Consider the following 18,407-nt stretch of genomic DNA (forward strand, 5'->3'; position numbering starts at 1 on the left):
TACTGAGAGTCCCAAAGGGACATGACTTTCATGTAACATTATTCTACCACATGCAAATAAAATGTGCTCCCCCTCCCAATTTTAAAGAAAGCTATAGGTAAATAGTTAAAGGTTAAGGTTGCCATCAACTACTTAGGTGAACACGGACTTGACAAATGAAATTTCTGTAGATCCTACCGAGACTTGTTAATTATTTTACATGCTTTTAGAATATAAGAATGTTTGAATTCACCATTAACCCCCCCAAATATTAAAGACCACTACTGTCTAAAATCTTGTGGTGCCCAGTTATTAAATAGTGTGTTAGAGACAGAAGGAAATTTCAAACGAAAAGACAGAAGGTCTCCCTCCCTCCTCCCCATATATATAATCTTGTAATTTTCTTTGAACCTGGTTGGTGAAGAAAACTATCTGAGGTTCTGCTGGCCTGGCAAGAACCAAGGATCCTCCTCAAACGAGCATCCTGTCTAATAAAAGAATAATATGCAAATTGACCATACCTTTGCTACACTCACAAGCCACACCCACCGGCCAATCAGGAGCAAGTATGCAAATCAACCCAACCAAGATGGCTGCGGCCACGGAGAGAACAGGAGGCTTGGGTTTCCCTGGCAATGGAGGAAGCCAAGCTTTCTGCACACCCTGGCGGGCCCAGGCCACCACTTAAGGCTACAAAGTTTCAATTATAGAAGATAAATAAATAACAACAGAAATGGCTGCGGCCACAGAGCAAGCCGATTTGGCTCCGCTCAAGGCTACAAAGTCTCAATTATAGAAGATAAATAAATCCCAGATACCAGGGCCTCTGCTTGGGTCACCGGGGGGCATGGCCAGCCTGAAAACCACCACAGGTCCCTCACCCAGGCTGCCCCATGCCCCAAAGGAACCCCCACCCTGATCTGGGACACCCTTCAGGGCAAACCTGCCGGCCCCCACCCCTGCACCAGGCCTCTATCCTATCTAATGAAAGAGTAATATGCAAATTGACCATCACTCTAACACACAAGATGGCTGACCCCATGTGGACACAAGATGGCCAGCAGGGGAGGGCAGTTGGGAGGGACCAGGCCTGCAAGGGAGGGCAGTTGTGGCAATCAGGCCAGCATGGGAGGGAAGTTAGGGGCTACCAGGCCGGCAGAGGAGGGCAGTTGGGGGTGGGGGACCAGGCCTGCAGGGGACCATTTAGGCATCAATCAGGCTGTCAGGGAAGTGGTTAGTGGGTGATCAGGCTGGCAGGCAGAAGCGTTTAGGGGCAATCAGGAAGGCAGGCAGGTGAGCAGTTGGGAGCCAGCAGTCCTGGATTGTGAGAGGGATGTCCTACTGCCCGTTTAGGCCCGATCCTAGTAGGCAGTCGGACATTCCTCGAGGGGTCCCAGATTGGAGAGGGTGCAGGCTGGGCTGAGGGATACACACCCCCATGCATAAATTTCGTGCACTGGGTCTCTAGTCTACACTAAAGATAAATATGCAAATTGACCGTACCTCCGCTACGCCCACCAGCCAATCAGGAGTATGCAGATTAACCCAACAAAGATTGCAGGTTAATTTGCATAAACAGGCGCAGAGCAAAGACTGAAGAAGCTTGGCTTCTCCCCTGTGGCTGGAGCAAAGGCCTGCGTCCCGGGTGCCAGAGAAAAACTGGTGCCGGCAGCCAGGGGAAGGAAGGCCTATTGCATGAATCTTCATGCACTGGGCCTCTAGTCTATATATAAAACTTAATCAACTGTTACACCTGAATGACTGGTCAACCGGTCGCTATGACGTGCACTGACCACCAGGAGGCAGACGTTCCATGCAGAAGCTGCCCCCTGGTGGTCAGTGAACCCCCACAGCCAACCTTCCACGGTCCCCAGCCCCGATAGGGACTGGGCAAGACAGCCCCAATCGTCTGCCAGACCAAGGGACCCCACCTGTGCACAAATTCGTGCACTGGGCCTCTAGTATATAAATAAATACACTAGACAACTAAGAGTCCATGTACCTTACAGTAGAGGGGGTGGTCTTCACAAGACTGCAAGCCATTTCTCTTCTCAAAATAACTCATACTTAAAGAGAAGAGACAAATTCAATTCACTAGATTGACTATACCTAGTTCTGATTTTTAAGGAAAGATCCTTTACACATAGGACAACCTAAGACTTGCCTAAAAATAAACTGTATTTACTTCTTCCTAATAGGGTAAGTCACAGTGCTCTTTAAGCATTAAGTTTTGGGTAGATGGTTAACTGTATCCAGTTCAAATCTTTGTGAGGCATAGGCCACAGAGCTGACTAACGGCCCTGCTTCAGAACTGCTCTCCAAGGCCAAATTCTGCCAGCTGCTTCAGTCCTGTCCATGCTGTGGACGTTTCCTAGCTGCTTTACTTGAACAAAAAGTGCGTCAAGCCAATAATTCTAACCAGTAATTCTATCCTCTATTAAAGCAAAAGTAGGAATAAGAGATGTATCCACTGTTGAAGCAGTTATAATATAAAGAATTTTGGCTCCATAAGAATATCGCCAAATCACTGTCCTGCAGTTACTGGAAAAGGCAGTTGAAAAAATTATTGCTAAAAACAGAAAAAATTCTAAGGCTTTATTTGTATCCAACCAAAATATCAGAATGTGCATATGATGCTAATAATTATTTGTTTATCCCAGGTATGTCTTAAGCACATGTAAGAATCTGAGCTAGAGGATCAGTGGGCATTGTATATTTAAGTTAAAGTCAGTCTTATCTGGTTAGTAGTATGAAATTGGGCAAGTCTGTGTCGAATTTATAAAATGAGGAGTGGTCACTATTTTATAAGACCTGGACATGAACCACTAAAGTCAGTCCTTGCCAATCCCTTTGATAAGACAAAGGGATGTCTTAGTTTGGAGTCCCTGTCTTGTACCACTTGGTAAATTCCCATTCTAACTAATAAATACAATAGAAAGTAGACATCAGGAGAAAAGCCTTCAAGCCAGCTGGAATTTCTTAACATTGTTTTGTTTGCATCGTATTTATTTTTGTGGTTAAAACCTATTTTTGGCAAGTGATTCTAGTTTCTATTTGTGGCAGGTGTGGTAGCCAGCCTCCAAGATGGCCCCCAATGGTCTCTGTGCAGTCCCTTCCCATACTCTGCCAGGATTGGTCTGTGTAACCAATAAAAACATGGCAAAAGTGACAGCTGTAAAGACATTGGTTCCATGTGGGTCACTCTCTCTTGTGGATCATTTGATTTGGGGGATGCCAGCTGACAGCAGGCTGGAGGAGCCCACACAGTGGGGAACTGAAGCTTCTGCCAAAAGCAACGCTAATGGGTAGCAGAAGCCTTCAGAGGACAGCAGCCCCAACAACAGTGTGATGTAGCCTCACAACTGGCCCAGAACCACCTGGCTTAGAGCTGCTCCCAAATCCCTGACTCTCGGAAAGGGCAGGATACATTAAATGCCTTCTATTCATAGTGGAGGTAATTTGTTGTTCAATAGATAATACAGGAGGGATAGTAAAGTTGTATGTTCTTTTTTAAAAAAATAATTTAAGTTTTAAAACAGAGTAATCTAAGAACAATGTTAATAAGTAGGACCGTGATGCACAGACATGAACAAGACCATGAAAGTGCTATGGGACACAGGTACCACAGCAAAATGGGTATGTCCTAGGTTTTCAGCAAAATGGGTATGTCCTAGGTTTTCAGCAAAATGGGTATGTCCTAGGTTTTCAGCAAAATGGGTATGTCCTAGGTTTTCAGCAAAATGGGTATGTCCTAGGTTTTCAGCAAAATGGGTATGTCCTAGGTTTTCCGCAGTTTGTATACTCTATTTGAAGTAGCCAAGTGTTCAATGTGAACTGGCAGCTTCAGCCTCTCTCTGTACCTGCTCTCAAGAACAGTGTGGTACAGTGGAAAGTGTACTGCTAAGGTGCCAGGAAACCCCGATCTGAATTGCAGCCCTACTTTCTAGCTGTGTGATCTCAGTAATGTTTATTAACTTTTCTGAGCAGCTGCTTCCTCAGCCGTAAATCTGGAAAATTAGCACCTATCTGGCTGGGCTTCTGCAAGGTTCTTCTAATAGTGCCTAGCACACGGTAAGGGCTCAATAAATGATAGCTATGAAATAATGCCCTTGCAATAACTTTCAGAATCTAGGTATATTATGAACAGATAGGTGACAGGTTTTTACCATATACCTCTCAGGGAGCCAGTGCGACACTGAGGTTAAGAGCCAGCTGTGTTACAATCCTAGTTCTGCAAGCTAAACTCTCTGAGCATCAGTTTCCTAGTCCATCAACTATGAATCATAACAGCATCTAAAAGCTCACAGCTGTCAATTAAATGGTATGATATATATAAAACACAGGACTTCATGAATGGGGTAGCTGACGCCTATCTTCATAATGACCTACCAACAAAGATGAGATGTACTATTGTGCAAAGGGAGCATAAAAAAATGGGACTTGGGGGGAAAAAAAGATCACTAAACTAGTATACATAAAAAGAAATGGAGCTACCCATGTATGCAGAATAGTGACTTCCAAAATATCAAGTAAAGAAGTTCAAAATATCTATCCTTGATCTGGTTTTTATGTAGAGTAAGTACAACTTTGGCAAATTCTGCAGATTTCCTAAAAACAGTTAAATGTTTGGCAGTTACTATAATATGCTAATTTAGGGTAAAACTCATCAATTGTGGCAGGTGTTATAAATGAAGAACTAAGTATAATGCAAATTGTATAAGCTATATCTTCATATTTTTTAAAAAGTGCTCCAAAATATGTATCTGGGCCTTAAAACATTTTCATCATGTGTAGAGAGGTTGTCTAAGGATTACAGAATTGTAGAGCCGAAAGGGGCCTTTGGAGAACATTAAAATCCAAGGAAAGGATTTACTTAACAGTCCACATTTAAGCTTTTTCCTGTTAATCATGCAATCTAGACATCACACTTAACTGAAATATTTAAATGATAAATATTTGAAACAGTAGAGCTATTATTAAATTTTACCTAAAAACAAGTATAAGAATTTAATTCTAAAGCAGGGATTAAGACCAAAGAGCAAATAGCTTGGAGTAATGTTTTATTTGAGAAGTATATTTAGCTTTCTTTTCTTTTTAAATTGCACTTGAATGCTTTTACCTAGGGCATGCCCCTACTTTCTAATGGCAATAACTGCCCACCTTCCCCCAGTTGTATTATATTTTGCCAGAATGACATACTTGGTCCCTGCAGGCATTTGAATTTGCAACCCTGTTTTAAAGAATAGTTAAAATGGAGAATGAAAACTATTTTTTAAATAGTATATTTTTTTTCAAGGCTCCAATGTCTCATTCTAAATTTCACTTTCAGAAATCAACTGGTCAATATTATTTATGCACAGCAATACTGTATTACTGTTATCACTGCATTTATATCATGGATAACTCACCAGGTAAGAAAGTGATGAATAAAGTAAAGTGAGGACAAGAAGAAGCTTCCTTCTCTTGGGTTTGCGGTAAATAAGATCTACTTTGTTAGAGGCACTGCTCTAAGCAGGGGTGGGCTTTACTCACAACTATACTCAACAGTTGGGAGTTACTGAACAGGTGAAAACCTGCACCCGTGTGCTCTAAGTGGGGTAGCAAGCAATTTTATAGTTGGCTAATGAATTAAAAAGTAGTCCAAAGAAAAGAAACTGACTCATCTATTTCCTAAGGATGCAAACACAACTCTAGCCAAATCCTTCTCATACTGTGAATGAATAAAATATTATTTCTTTAAAAATTAATAGAACCTCAACATAGCAACAAGAAAGCCCACTGCATGGGAGAACATATTTACCAATGTTATCTCCAATAAGTGTTTAATCTCCAAAATTTACAGGAAACTTATACAACTTAACAAAAGGAAGATAACAAATCCAATCAAAAAATGGGCAAAGGACCTAAATAGACATTTTGTGAAAGAGGACATACAGAAGGCTAAGAGACATATGAAAACATGCTCAAAGTCACTAATCATCTGAGAGATGCAAATCAAATCAACAATGAAGTACCATCTCACACCTGTCAGAATGGCTATCATCAACAAATCAACAAATGAAAGTGCTGATGAGGATATGGAGAAAAAGGAGCCCTCGTGCACTGCTGGTGGGAATGTAGACTGGTACAGCCACTGTGGAGAACAGTATGGCGTTTCATCAAAAAACTAAAAATGGAACTCCCATTTGATCCAGTGATCCCACTTCTAGGAATATATCCCAAGAAATCAAAAATACCAATCAGAAATGATATATGCACCCCTATGTTCATAGCAGCACAATTTACAATAGCTGAAATCTGGAAACAGCCTAAGTGCCCATCAGCAGATGAGTAGATTAAAAAAACGGTGATACATCTACACAATGGAGTACTATGCTGCTGTAAAAAAGAACTCTCACCATTTGCAACAGCCTGGATGGACCTGGAGAGCATTATGTTAAGCGGAATAAGCCAGTCATAGAAAGATAAATATCACATGATCTCACTCATTTGTGGAATATAATGAACAACATAAACTGTTGAACAAAAATAGAGCCAGAGCCAGAGAAGCATCCAACAGACCGGCAAACCTCAGAGAGGAGCAGAGGAGGTTGTGTGTGTGTGTGTGTCTGTGTGTGTGTGTGTGTGTGATGGGTAAGAGATCAAACAAAGGACTTGTATGCATGCATATGAGCATAACCAATGGACACAGACAGTAGGGGCGTGAGGGCTTGTGCTGGGGTGTGAGCGGCTGGGGAGAGATCAGTGAGGGGGGATGGGAAGGAGATGTATATAATACTTTAAACCTGTGCTCGGCAAACTGCGAGCCATATGCGGCTCTTTGGTCCCTTGAGTGTGGCTCTTCCACAAAATACCATGGCTTGGGCGAGTCTATTTTGAAGAAGTGGCGTTAGAAGAAGTTTAATTTTAAAACATTTGTCTCTCAAAAGAAATTTCAATCGTTGTACTGTTGATATTTGGCTCTGTTGACTAATGAGTTTGCCGACCACTGCTTTAAACAATAAAGAATTTAAATAAAATTAATACAACCAGAGTAATCTTTAGGTAATCTACTCAGGCCACACAGTCTTCAAACTGTGTTACAGATGACTGAATTGCATATTTCACAGGAGGATTAACTGTTAATATTAGAAAACTAGATGCCCAATGCACGAAGATTCGTGTAAGAATGGGCCTTCTTTTCCCTGGCTGCTGGCAGCGCCTTTGCTCTGGCTTGGAGCTGCCTTTCCGTCTTCCCACACTGCCCAGAGGCCCGGAGCGGCTGAGGCAGTGCGGAATGCCTGCATCATCGCCATGGCCGCTCGGCGCTTGTGTATGCAAATTAACCCACCATCTTTGTTGGGTTACTTTGCATACTCACTCCTGATTGGCTGGTGGGCGTCACGAAGGTATGGTCAATTTGCATCTTTCTCTTTTATTAGTGTAGATGATTTCTAATAATAATTTGCTATAGAAGGACTTTCTCCTCCTTTAAAGAATTGATGCTATTGTCCTTGTCAGCAAGTTGAGTCTATCACAAGGTAAAGTTTATGTTAATGTCATGTTTGTACAGTGAAATCAAGGTCTTTTCTGACCTTCTCGGCACTTTTATCATTTGCTCCTGTGTACTGTAATCTCTGTGCCTTGTTTGCTCACCTTTCACTGCCAGTAGACTGTGACATCCCAGACAGCAGGGGTCAGGTTTTGTTGTATTTTATACCACTCAGCACAGTGCCCAGGCCCAAAAGCAAAATACCTTTCCCTCCAACCTCCCCCTCCCACACCTCTCCCCCATCCATTTCTCACTGTCACTTATTTTTGCCAGACTGAAATAGTTGGTGACTTCAAAAACAGCTAATTGATCGGAATTAAAGCCCATGATCTAATACAATGAGTATTGTTGCTGCCCAAATCCAACCCCATCGTTTCATATGATACCACTTCTTTTTTAAAATATATTTTTACTGCTTTCAGAGAGAAGTGAGAGAGAGATCGAAACATCAATGATGAGAGAGAATCACTGATTGGCTGCCTCCTGCACGCCCCCAACTGGGGATCAAACCCGCAACCTGGACATGTTCCCTTGACTGGAATCGAACCTGGGACCCTACAATCCGCAGTCTGACACTCTATCCACTGAGCCAAACTAGCTAGGGCTGATACCACTTTCTTAAAGTTACTTTCTGTTCTCTGACCAAGCACCCTCCCTTCAGTTTATACTTTTCTATTCTAGTTCTGTTTTATGTTGTTTTTATAAATGTCTCTTTCCCCCTAGAAAACTAGGAGCCATTACCTCTCCCCTCTTTACAAAGCCTTAAAGAGCTTTGCCTATAACAGAAATTTCAAAATCCACTCTGAGAAATAAGAACCAAGTAGAGGAAAAATAAAAACTCTTCAAAACACACACTACCTTCCACTGCTCTTTTGAAGAAGACTTTGCAGCTCCCACAGGTCAAGACCCCATAGTGACATCCTGAAGCTTCGTCAGAGCACACAAGGCAGAGTTTGGGAGGTGGCCCTGATGCTGCTGAGCTGGATGCAGGAGGAGAGCTTACATCTGGTCTCATGCCAGGGCTAAAGAAAGACGAAAGCAGCATTAGGATTTAGTTGTCACGACTGTAAAAAAGATCCACACATCAAAACACAGTTCTCTCAGCTTCTCCCTCCCCAGCAAGCATGTTCATACTGAACTGTGGCTTCACATACTAGCAAACATCACAATATCTTACCAACTTAAACATATTCAAATAATTATTTTGTTCTTTAATACAAAATTAAGAGAGGTCATTTCTTTTTAAGTATCCCTTAAATAGTTGTGTTTCACTTATAAATTATAATGTTTAGTTGCTTAGGATTTGTTTATAATCATCTTTATTAAGGTGTCATTTATGTACAATAATGCTCACCGTTTACAAGTATACAGTTGATGAGTTTTGTTAAATAGACAGTTGTATAGCTAACACTATGATCGAGAGAGAGTATGTGTCTATCACTCCCCCAAAGATTCCTCCTACCCCTTTAATTGCTTAGGACATCAATTTTTTTCTAATATTATTTTCTTGGACAGACATCTCTGTTCATTCAACTATGTCTCATTATAATCCTACTCATATCCTCCACTTGAGTCAAAAATTTTTATAAAACTTCTTATAGTTTCTTAGGACTTAGATTGATGCAGAAACATTCCTTTCTATAACTTTCTTGTCTGGATTGCAGTGCACGACAGGAAAAAGCACTAGGCTTTCAACACTAAGGACTATTCTGCCCTCGCCCCTCAGTGAAGAGATGCCCTGGAGAAGAAGGTGAAAAATGGAATCTGCTTCTTGTACTGGGCCTCAATTTTCATTTTGCAGACTTTTCACCACAGTGGGCACAGGTTTAATTTTTAAAGGTAAACATTATTTTCCTATGAAAGAATTGTACAATGGATATACACTTTTCACCTGTACTCACCATTCTTAACACTCTGCCACCTCCTATCTAATAAAGAGAGAATATGCTAATTGACCCTCATACCATCACAAAGAGGAGGGAATATGCTAATTGACTGCCACGCCCTCAAAGATGGTGGCGCCCACAACCACAAGATGGCGGCACCCAGTCCCCTCAGCCTCGCCGGGGTGGCAGGCATGCGGCAAGGCTGGGTGCCTGCCTCCGGAGTCCCCCAGTCCCCTCAGTCACCCAGGGCCAGCCTGAGGCACAGGCAAGTCTCGGATGGCAGCTGCCCATCCACCCAAGGCTGGCCCGAGGTGCAGGCAAGCCTTGGATGGCGACTGCCCAGCTACCCAGGGCCACCTGAGGCTCAGGCAATCAGGACCGGCCCAGGCTGAGGCTCAGGCAATCAGGACCGGCCCAGGCTTGTGCTGCCTGCAGTGGCAGCAGCAGAGGTATGATGGGGCGTCACCTTCCCCTGATCGCTGGGTTGCCTCCCACCCGAGGGCTCCCAGACTGTGAGAGGGGGGCAGGCTGGGCTGAGGGACCCCTCCAGTGCATGAATTTTCATGTACCAGGCCTCTAGTTTGCTTATAAAGATATATACATACATATATATATATTTATAAACCAACAAAACAGCGATCCTTTTAATGCTGAAGAAAAAATTAACTATGAAATACTTCATAATAGATCACACAATGCTTTCCAATGTTTCATCTTCCTAAGTCAGGGGTCCTCAAACTTTTTAAACGGGGCCAGTTCACTGTCCCTCAGACGGTTGGAGGGCCGGACTATAGTTTAAAAAAAACTATGTGGCCCCCGGGCCGTAGTTTGAGGATGCCTGTCCTAAGTAATTTTCATCATACCTGCTAACTTTAGAACCAAAGTTATTGTATTGTATTGCATGGTATAACTCAAAAGAGTGTCTAAGCATGTAACTTTCTGCAACTAAAAGTCTCTAAAAAGAGTTTCTGGAGACTTCCCATTCCTTCTCTAGTTATGTGTTTTTCAAAACTGTGAATGGCAGCAATCTGTTGTCTTTGGAACCATAGATATTAAAGTGGGTTATTTATCAACTGTATAAGAAAGTTCATAAGTATACCATTACTCCTTTCTAAAATTTTTTTAATTTGCTTATTCTGTTAGCTGTCCCATTGTCATCTTTTATAACTATAGCCAATGATAGTACAGTATGTCCTCAAACAATATTGTTCCATTCAACTTTGTTTTGTTACATTATTTTGCTTAACGCCACAGAAATTACGGATGACATTAAGTGAGGACTCAGTGTATTAAATCTCAATTACAAATATGCTCAAACTCACAGAGCAAACTAAATTGTTTTGCTTATCAACAAAGTTAGAAATTATATTTATGAAATTACATCTTTGTTCTGTTTTAGGAATAAAAATTACAAGATAATTATAGAATGACAATTGTTTTATAAATGTCACCTTAAGTAACGGACTCTAAACCCAAAGCTCCCCTGAAAATCTGTCCTCACATGAAGCTCACTGCACCTTGCTAACCCTTGTTTGTCTAAGGGTCAACAGGACAGCATTCCCGTCACCCCAGTTCTGGGAATACGCCCCGGTGTTTCACATGTTCTCTGACTACTGTGAATAATTTCTGGATGCTTCCCTATCACAAGGCATTGATTCTCTGGTAGCGCTGGGAGTGGACTGAGGGCATATTGAAAGCCTACAATGAAAGAAAATAACCTAAAAGGACTCTGCTGTAGGTCTGGCAGGAGCCACCCTTGATTAATAGAAACTTGTGACTAATGCAGAGAAGCTGCTCTGAGCCGAGTTTCACAGAGAAGTTGGAAGGCTTGAGAGTGAGTGACTGGAGCAGTGTGTCAGGGAAGCAAAAATGTCCTTGGCTTCTGCTCTGAAGATGCCCCTCTTCCTGCCCAGCCAGTCTCTGTCATCTGACATCTATTTTTAGGGACCAACCAGTTGTTTGCGTATTTAGTTTATGGAAAATAAGTGTGATATTTAAATATTTGAAATGTTAATTCTGATATGTAATACTTACATATATGTATTTAAAAATTTTTATTTAAAAAATTTTAAAAACATTTGTAGTACTTTATAGTTTTAAAACACTTTCTGAATAGAATCTCACCTCTCCTCTCAACAACCTGGTGAAAAGGATGCCATAGCCCAGGGGTCCTCAAACTTTTTAAACGGGGCCAGTTCACTGTCCCTCAGACCGTTGGAGGGCCGGACTATAGTTTAAAAAAAACTATGAACAAATTCCTATGCACACTGCACATATCTTATTTTGAAGTAAAAAAACAAAATGGCAAAAACACCCGCATGTGGCCTGCGGGCCGCAGTTTGAGGATGCCTGCCATAGCCTCTGATGAGGTCATGCCGAAGCAGGAGGTTGAATGAGGGAGCCTTCTGGGATTACACTGCCACGTCTCAATCCCAGCTCTCCCACTTAAAAGGGTTGAGCCTCAGTTTCCTCATGAGTAAACTGGGAAGGACATTGTGTGTGTGTGTGTTGTGAAAAGAAAATATGTAGAAAGTCAAGCACACAGTTCCAGCATCTAGCTAGCACTCTATAAATGTTCATTCTTTTCTCGTAAGCAAAACTGGAGGTTTTATAAAAAGCATTATATAAGTATTAGAGGCCCGGTGCACGAAATTCATGCACCGGAGGGGGGAAGAGGGGGAGGGTCCATCAGCCCAGCCTGCACCCTCTCTAATCTGGGACATCCCTCTCACAATCCGGGACTGCTGGCTCCCAACTGCTCGCTTGCTTGCCTGCCTGATTGCCCCTAACTGCTTCTGCCTGCCGGCCTGATAACCCCCTAACCACTCCCTGCCAGCCTGATTGATGCCTAACTGCTCCCCTGCTGGCCCGATTGCCCCCAACTGCCCTCCCCTGCTGGCCCGATGGCCCCAAACTGCCCTCCCTTTGCCGGCCCGGTCACCCCCAACTGCCCTCCCCTGCTGGCCTGGTTACCCCCAACTGCTCTCCCCTGCTGGCCTGATCGCTCACAACTGCCCTCCCCTGCCAGCCATCATGAGGCGGCCATCTTGTGTGAGGGTGTGATGGTCAATTTGCATATTACCTCTTTATTATATAGGATTATATAAGTGGAAAGTAGTTTTAAGTCTAAAACCTAGCACAGCATTCCCAAATTCTCACTTATCCATTAGAGCATCTGCAAGAGCGTTCAGGCCACTGCACTGTGAGCTACAGATGACACAAGGAAAAGTTAAAACTAAAAGAAAAATGGATTAGTAGAACTGCAGCTAAAAATCTGGAACTTAAGTCAAGCTCTTGGCATCCCTTCAGGCGGTCATTCTGGGCAACATCAGATAAGAACTGACTATGTGGAAAACTGCCAAGTATACCACAGACATCAGTGGAACAACATCAGTTTTTGTCACACAAATATGAGGACTATGATGGCTTATAAAGAACACCATTGGGAGAATGGATGACTTTGCAATGGTATTCAATTGCAAATGTGTCCCTGTGATATTGCTAAAGGGGCTAGGGTACAACAAAATGGTTAGAACTCAAAGGAAAGCCATATGGAATCGTCATTTTTAAATGATACATGGCAGAAAGAGATAAAAAGCACCCCAGGATATGAGTGCATATTTCACTCTCTTTACATGAAAAAGCTAGAATGTCTTGGTCTTTGCTCAATGTGTGTTTACAGTGATGCCAAACATTCTGGAGATGCTGAGATTCTGTTAGTAACTGACTATGTCCAGGGTCCTTTCTTTTAAGTGAAGAATTATGTGAGCAAAATGCTTTATTTCAGGTGAACACTTGAAGGCAGTTTCCCATTCAGAATGGACACTATGTTATTCCTGAGGCTACTAAGGTTATGAGAGGAAAAAACATGTACAAAACTGGGTTTTTCTATTTAATTCTTTTGCAAGAAAAGCAACTGATGGAAGAAGGATCACTGATGGACAGTCATGGATAGATTATAAAAATTAATCATACACCTTGAGAAGCATATAAAATGTTCAGGCAAATTACACCCTTTCATTAAGCACATATTTCCTGGCACCTGAGTGCCAAGCCCTGTGAGGATACAGTGGCCATATCTTATAAGGAAGCCATGTCATGCATGAAATGCAATCCTGAAATGGTAAGAAACCTTGAAACAGATCTAGGTAGGAGCAGCAGAATATGTTTTAACTGCCTCTTGTGTCATATACTGCTAGGAAGATAATCAGCTACATGTACAGACAAATCTTGTTTCAAATCCTAGCTCCTGTGCAACAGTGGCTAGCTGACAAACTCCTGAGTCTCTTTCCTTATTACTACCATTTTAGGAATTTTTGTGTGGATGATATATCCACACTCATAAAATATTGGGCATATACTTGATGATCATTAAATAATCCTCTCTTTTCAACAGCCCCCTTCCCCATTAACTTCTTTTTTCTTTCACCCAATCCCTCCTTCCCTTCTTGAAGCACCCTAGGTTAATGGACCCTTTAAAAGTTTAAGTTCAGGTAATTGTAGATATATAGTTTTTATATTACACCAAAATTCAACAATGTCGTTTTGTAAAGTAATTTCAATCTGGAATCTGAAACCATATCAGCAAACTTCTTGTAAGACTGTTACATTAAAATCCATTGGTCTGTCTTGCACTTTGAAAGGATCTTTCACCCATGCGTGATTATGTCCTGTCACGCATTAGTCATCTGGAAAACATTGGTTCCCTGAGTTATGCAGACCTTCCAAGTGTTGTCACAGTTCATTACACAGTATAAAGGAGTCACATTTGTTAAGCTCACAGTGGCAGTTGTGTCTTCCAAAGTTCTAAATTTTGTTTAGAAGTTCTAATTTTTATCAACTGGTAACGAATACTGTCAATTGTGTTCCTTGAAGTGATAAGCTCACTTCAGTCATTTTTGAGAAAACGTGCCAAGTAAACAAGGCTGAAAATCGTAGCTGGTCCATGGTGTACCATGAACAAGGGGCTTGTTCAGCTCACAACTTCATCTTACACATGCTGTCCTCTGAGACAGCCATCAGATGCTATACGCAGCACAGTGCATTCTGCACCTGCCCATTTTGTCACACAGAAGGCTTTTTAAAAGACACCTTTTCAAGGGTAGATGTTTAATGGAATTAGTATTTTGCTTCCTCAAGGATATTCTTAATAGGAACTGGCTTTCTTTGAAAAACAAACATGAATGCATGGCAGTGAATACAGTGACTACTGTACCCTAAGATGCCAGTAGTTTTACTCATCATTATTGTTGTTGTACTATCCTTGCAAATATCAACAAAATGAAAATGGCAAATGAAAACTATGGGTTATCATGAAAATCGTTGTGAAAAGACCTTGGGGTCTCCCTGGGATCCATGGACCACATACTGAGAATTGCTATCATAGAGAATAGTGAGGACGCCGTCAGACAAGCTAGCATTCATTACCGAACTGCAATGTAGGAGCTTGGTGACCTTTTAATCTCTCTAAATCTCAATCGCCCTATTTCTAAATGGGGACTGTAGTGTACCTGGCAGAATGATATATATTGCTCACTAAGTTAGAGGCTTTCCCCAGAGAGAAAGGAACAGAGATGCTATACTATTACAAACCCTATTGGTAAGGCTGGCTTACCCTTCAATTTAAGTAAATTTAATCAACAGCTTTTCAATGAAATGCAATAAATCCATTTGGGAAAAAAAGCAAAACCATATTATCACCTCAGAGAACAAGTATTAATTAACATGGGGGAAAATCTGGAAATAAAGCTGCTATAACTGGGTTAATTTTTTAACCAACTACGAACAGAATTAGGTATGTTCTCATTTGTTTACCAGTTTTGTCCCAATACCATAGAGCAGTAGTTCTTGACTGGGAGCAGTTTTGGTCTCCAGGGGACGTTTAGCATTGGCTGGAAATGTTATTGGTTGTCAAAACTGGGGAAATGCTACTGCATCTGATGAAGAGGCTAGGGTGCTGCTAAACATCCCACACTGCACAGGACACCCCCCCACCACCAGCAAAGAATCACTCAGCTGCAAATGTGAGTAGTGCTGAGGGGTTAAGAAACACTTGCCATAAAGCTATAAGCAATAAGAAGCAGAGGAAAAAATTTAACAAGGATCAGAAACATTTTAAAACCTTCTGAACTATCTTTGAAAATTGAGCAACTGCCCTGAGGCAGCTCTAAATATTATTTGACTCAAGACAAATCCAAAAAAGAGATTCAAAACAGAGCTGAGGCCAGGAACTATACAGCCATAGTGATTAACTTAAGTCAATAATTTAACTTTATTTTTCCCTCTAGTGCTAGCCCTAAATGGTGGTTTTTACACATTAAAGTCAGCTGCACTTTTCTTAACTTTTCTCATTAGGAGAAAGGTAAATGCTCAGCTATACACACAAGGCAGTGATATTTCTGAATGCCCATTTATGCCTGAATTAGCTGAAGGATCACTGATTTGGTGGTACTAATTATGCATGTGGCATCTTCAAAGAAGGCAAGAACAGGTTTGATACAATGGCACACTTACTGTCTTCTTACATATATCTCACTATGTATGCAGATACCTATGGAATAGCACCACAGCTGAACCAACATTAAAAAAAGGGAAGATAAGGATGCCCACTTTCACCACTCCTGTTTGATATAGTACTAGAAGTACTAGCCATAGTGATCAGACAAGAAGAAGAAATAAAAGGCATCCAAATTGGAAAAGAAGTAAAACTGTCCTTATTTGTAGATGACATGATAGTGTACAAATAAAACCCCAAAGACTCCATCAAAAACTACTAGACCTAATAAATGAATTTGGCAATGTAGCAGGATACAAAATTAACACTCAGAAATCTATGGCCTTTTTATACACCAATAATGAACTCACAGAAAGAGAAATGAAAAGAACAATCCCATTTACCATTGCACCAAAAAAATTAAGATACCTAGGAATAAACTTAACCAAGGATGTAAAAGACCTGTATTTGGAAAACTACAGGACAGTTCATGGATTGGTAGAATCAACATCATTAAAATGTTCATACTACCTAAAGCTATCTATTGATTCAATGCAATACCTATTAAAATACCAATGGCATATTTCAAAGATCTAGAACAAACTCTCCAAAAATTCATCTGGAATAATAAAAAGACCCCAAATAGCCACAGCTGTCCCGAGAAAGAAGAACAAAGTTGGAGGGATCACAATACCAGACATCAAACTATATTACCAAGCCACGGTTCTCAAAACTGCCTGGTACTGGCACAAGAACAGACATATAGACCAATGGAACAGAATAGAGGACCCAGAAATTGACCCAAGCCATTATACTCAATATTTGACAAAGGAGGCAAGAACATACAATGGAGTCAAAACAGCCTCTTTAATAAATGGTACTGGGAAATCTGGACAGATACATGCAAAAAAAAAAAAAAAAGAAACTAGATTTCCAACTTACACCATACACAAAAACAAACTCAAAATGGCTAAAGGACTTGAATGTAAGACGGGAAACCATAAAAATCCTACAAGACTCCATAGGAAGCAAAATTGCAGACATATGTCGTAGCAATATATTTACAGACACAGATCCTAGGGCAAGAGAGACTAAGGAGAAAATAAACAAATGGGACTACATCAAAATATAAAGCTTCTGCAAAGCAAAAGAAACCATCGACAAAACAACAAGAAAGCCCACTGCATGGGAGAACATGTTTGCCAATGTTATCTCCGATAAGGGTTTAATCTCCAACATTTACAGGGAACTCATACAACTTAACAAAAGGAAGATAAACAATCCAATCAAAAAATGGGCAAGGGACCTAAATAGATACTTTTGGAAAGAGGGCATACAGAAGGCTGAGAGACATCTGAAAACATGCTCAAAGTCACTAATCATCCGAGTGATACAAATCAAATCAACAGTGAGGTACCACCTCACACCTGTCAGAATGTCTATCAATAAATGACAAGTGTTGGCGACAATGTGGAGACAAATGAACTCTTGTGCACTGCTGGTGGGAATGCAGACTGGTGCAGCCATTGTGGAAAACAGTATGGCGTTTCCTCAAAAATTTTAAAATGGAACTGCCATTTGACCCAGTAATGCCACTTCTAGGAATATATCCCAAGAAAACTGAAACACCAATCAGAAAGGATATATGCACCCCTATGTTCAAATCAGCACAATTTATAATAGCTAAGATTTGGAAACAGCCTAAATGCCCATCAGCAGATGAGTGAATTAGAAAACTATGGTACATCTACACAATGGAATACTACGCTGCTATAAAAAAGAAGGAATTCTTACCATTTGCAGCAGCATAGATGGAACTGGAGAGCATTATGCTAAGTGAAGTAAGCCAGGCAGTGAAAGAAAAATACCACATGATCTCACTCATTTATGGATAATAAAAAACATTATAACTGATGAACAAAAAGATAGATACAGAGGCAGAGAAGCATCAAACAGGCTGTCAAATTACAGCGAGAAGGCTGGGGAGTGTTGGGGTGGGGGGTAAGAGATCAACCGAAGGACTTGTATGCATGCATATAAGCATAACCAATGGACACAAGACACTGGAGGGGGTCGGGTAAGGGCATGTGCCATGGGGTAGGGGATGCCGGGGGAAGGTCAATGGGGGGAAAAGGAGACATATGTACTACTATTTCTAGTACTTTAAACAATAAAGTAAAATAAAAAAGGGAAGATAACATTATTCCTCTACTCCCTAAAAATGAAATCTGGTGAAACTACAAGTACATTGGTATGTGAGGGAAATCAAGTCATGAAAGGATGTAAAGTTAATCACAGGTGACATTCAAGCTTACAGCTCCACGGCCACCGGTTTCAACCCTGGATATATACTTATTGAATTCTGGAATTCTGAACATTTACTGCAATCTGTAATATAACTGCTGTGAAATACCTGAATAAAGGTGACAAAAGTCCAAAACAGCATTCATGTCCACCTTAACTACAACAGTCACATTTGTAAATATCTTATTCTGAGAGGGACTTGAGTTCCCCTCAC

The 18,407-nt window shown here is 41.2% G+C and overlaps 1 protein-coding gene across 4 annotated transcripts in view; it reads right to left on the bottom strand.

Annotated features, from left to right (window-relative positions):
* The window catches only part of NR3C1 (nuclear receptor subfamily 3 group C member 1), a 110,389-nt gene that overhangs the window by 22,238 nt on the left and 69,744 nt on the right, over window positions 1-18,407 (bottom strand). For 3 of the 4 annotated variants that reach the window (XM_079772074.1, XM_079772075.1, XM_079772073.1), the window contains exon 3: window positions 8,366-8,532. In XM_079772074.1, coding sequence (XP_079628200.1) covers window positions 8,366-8,532 — 167 coding nt within the window. The remainder of the gene's footprint in view (window positions 1-8,365; window positions 8,533-18,407) is intronic. The other variant, XM_079772076.1, reaches the window with a different exon arrangement.

Source organism: Cnephaeus nilssonii (assembly GCF_951640355.1).
Source record: "Cnephaeus nilssonii genome assembly, chromosome: 5".
Classification (NCBI taxonomy): Eukaryota; Metazoa; Chordata; class Mammalia; order Chiroptera; family Vespertilionidae; genus Cnephaeus; species Cnephaeus nilssonii.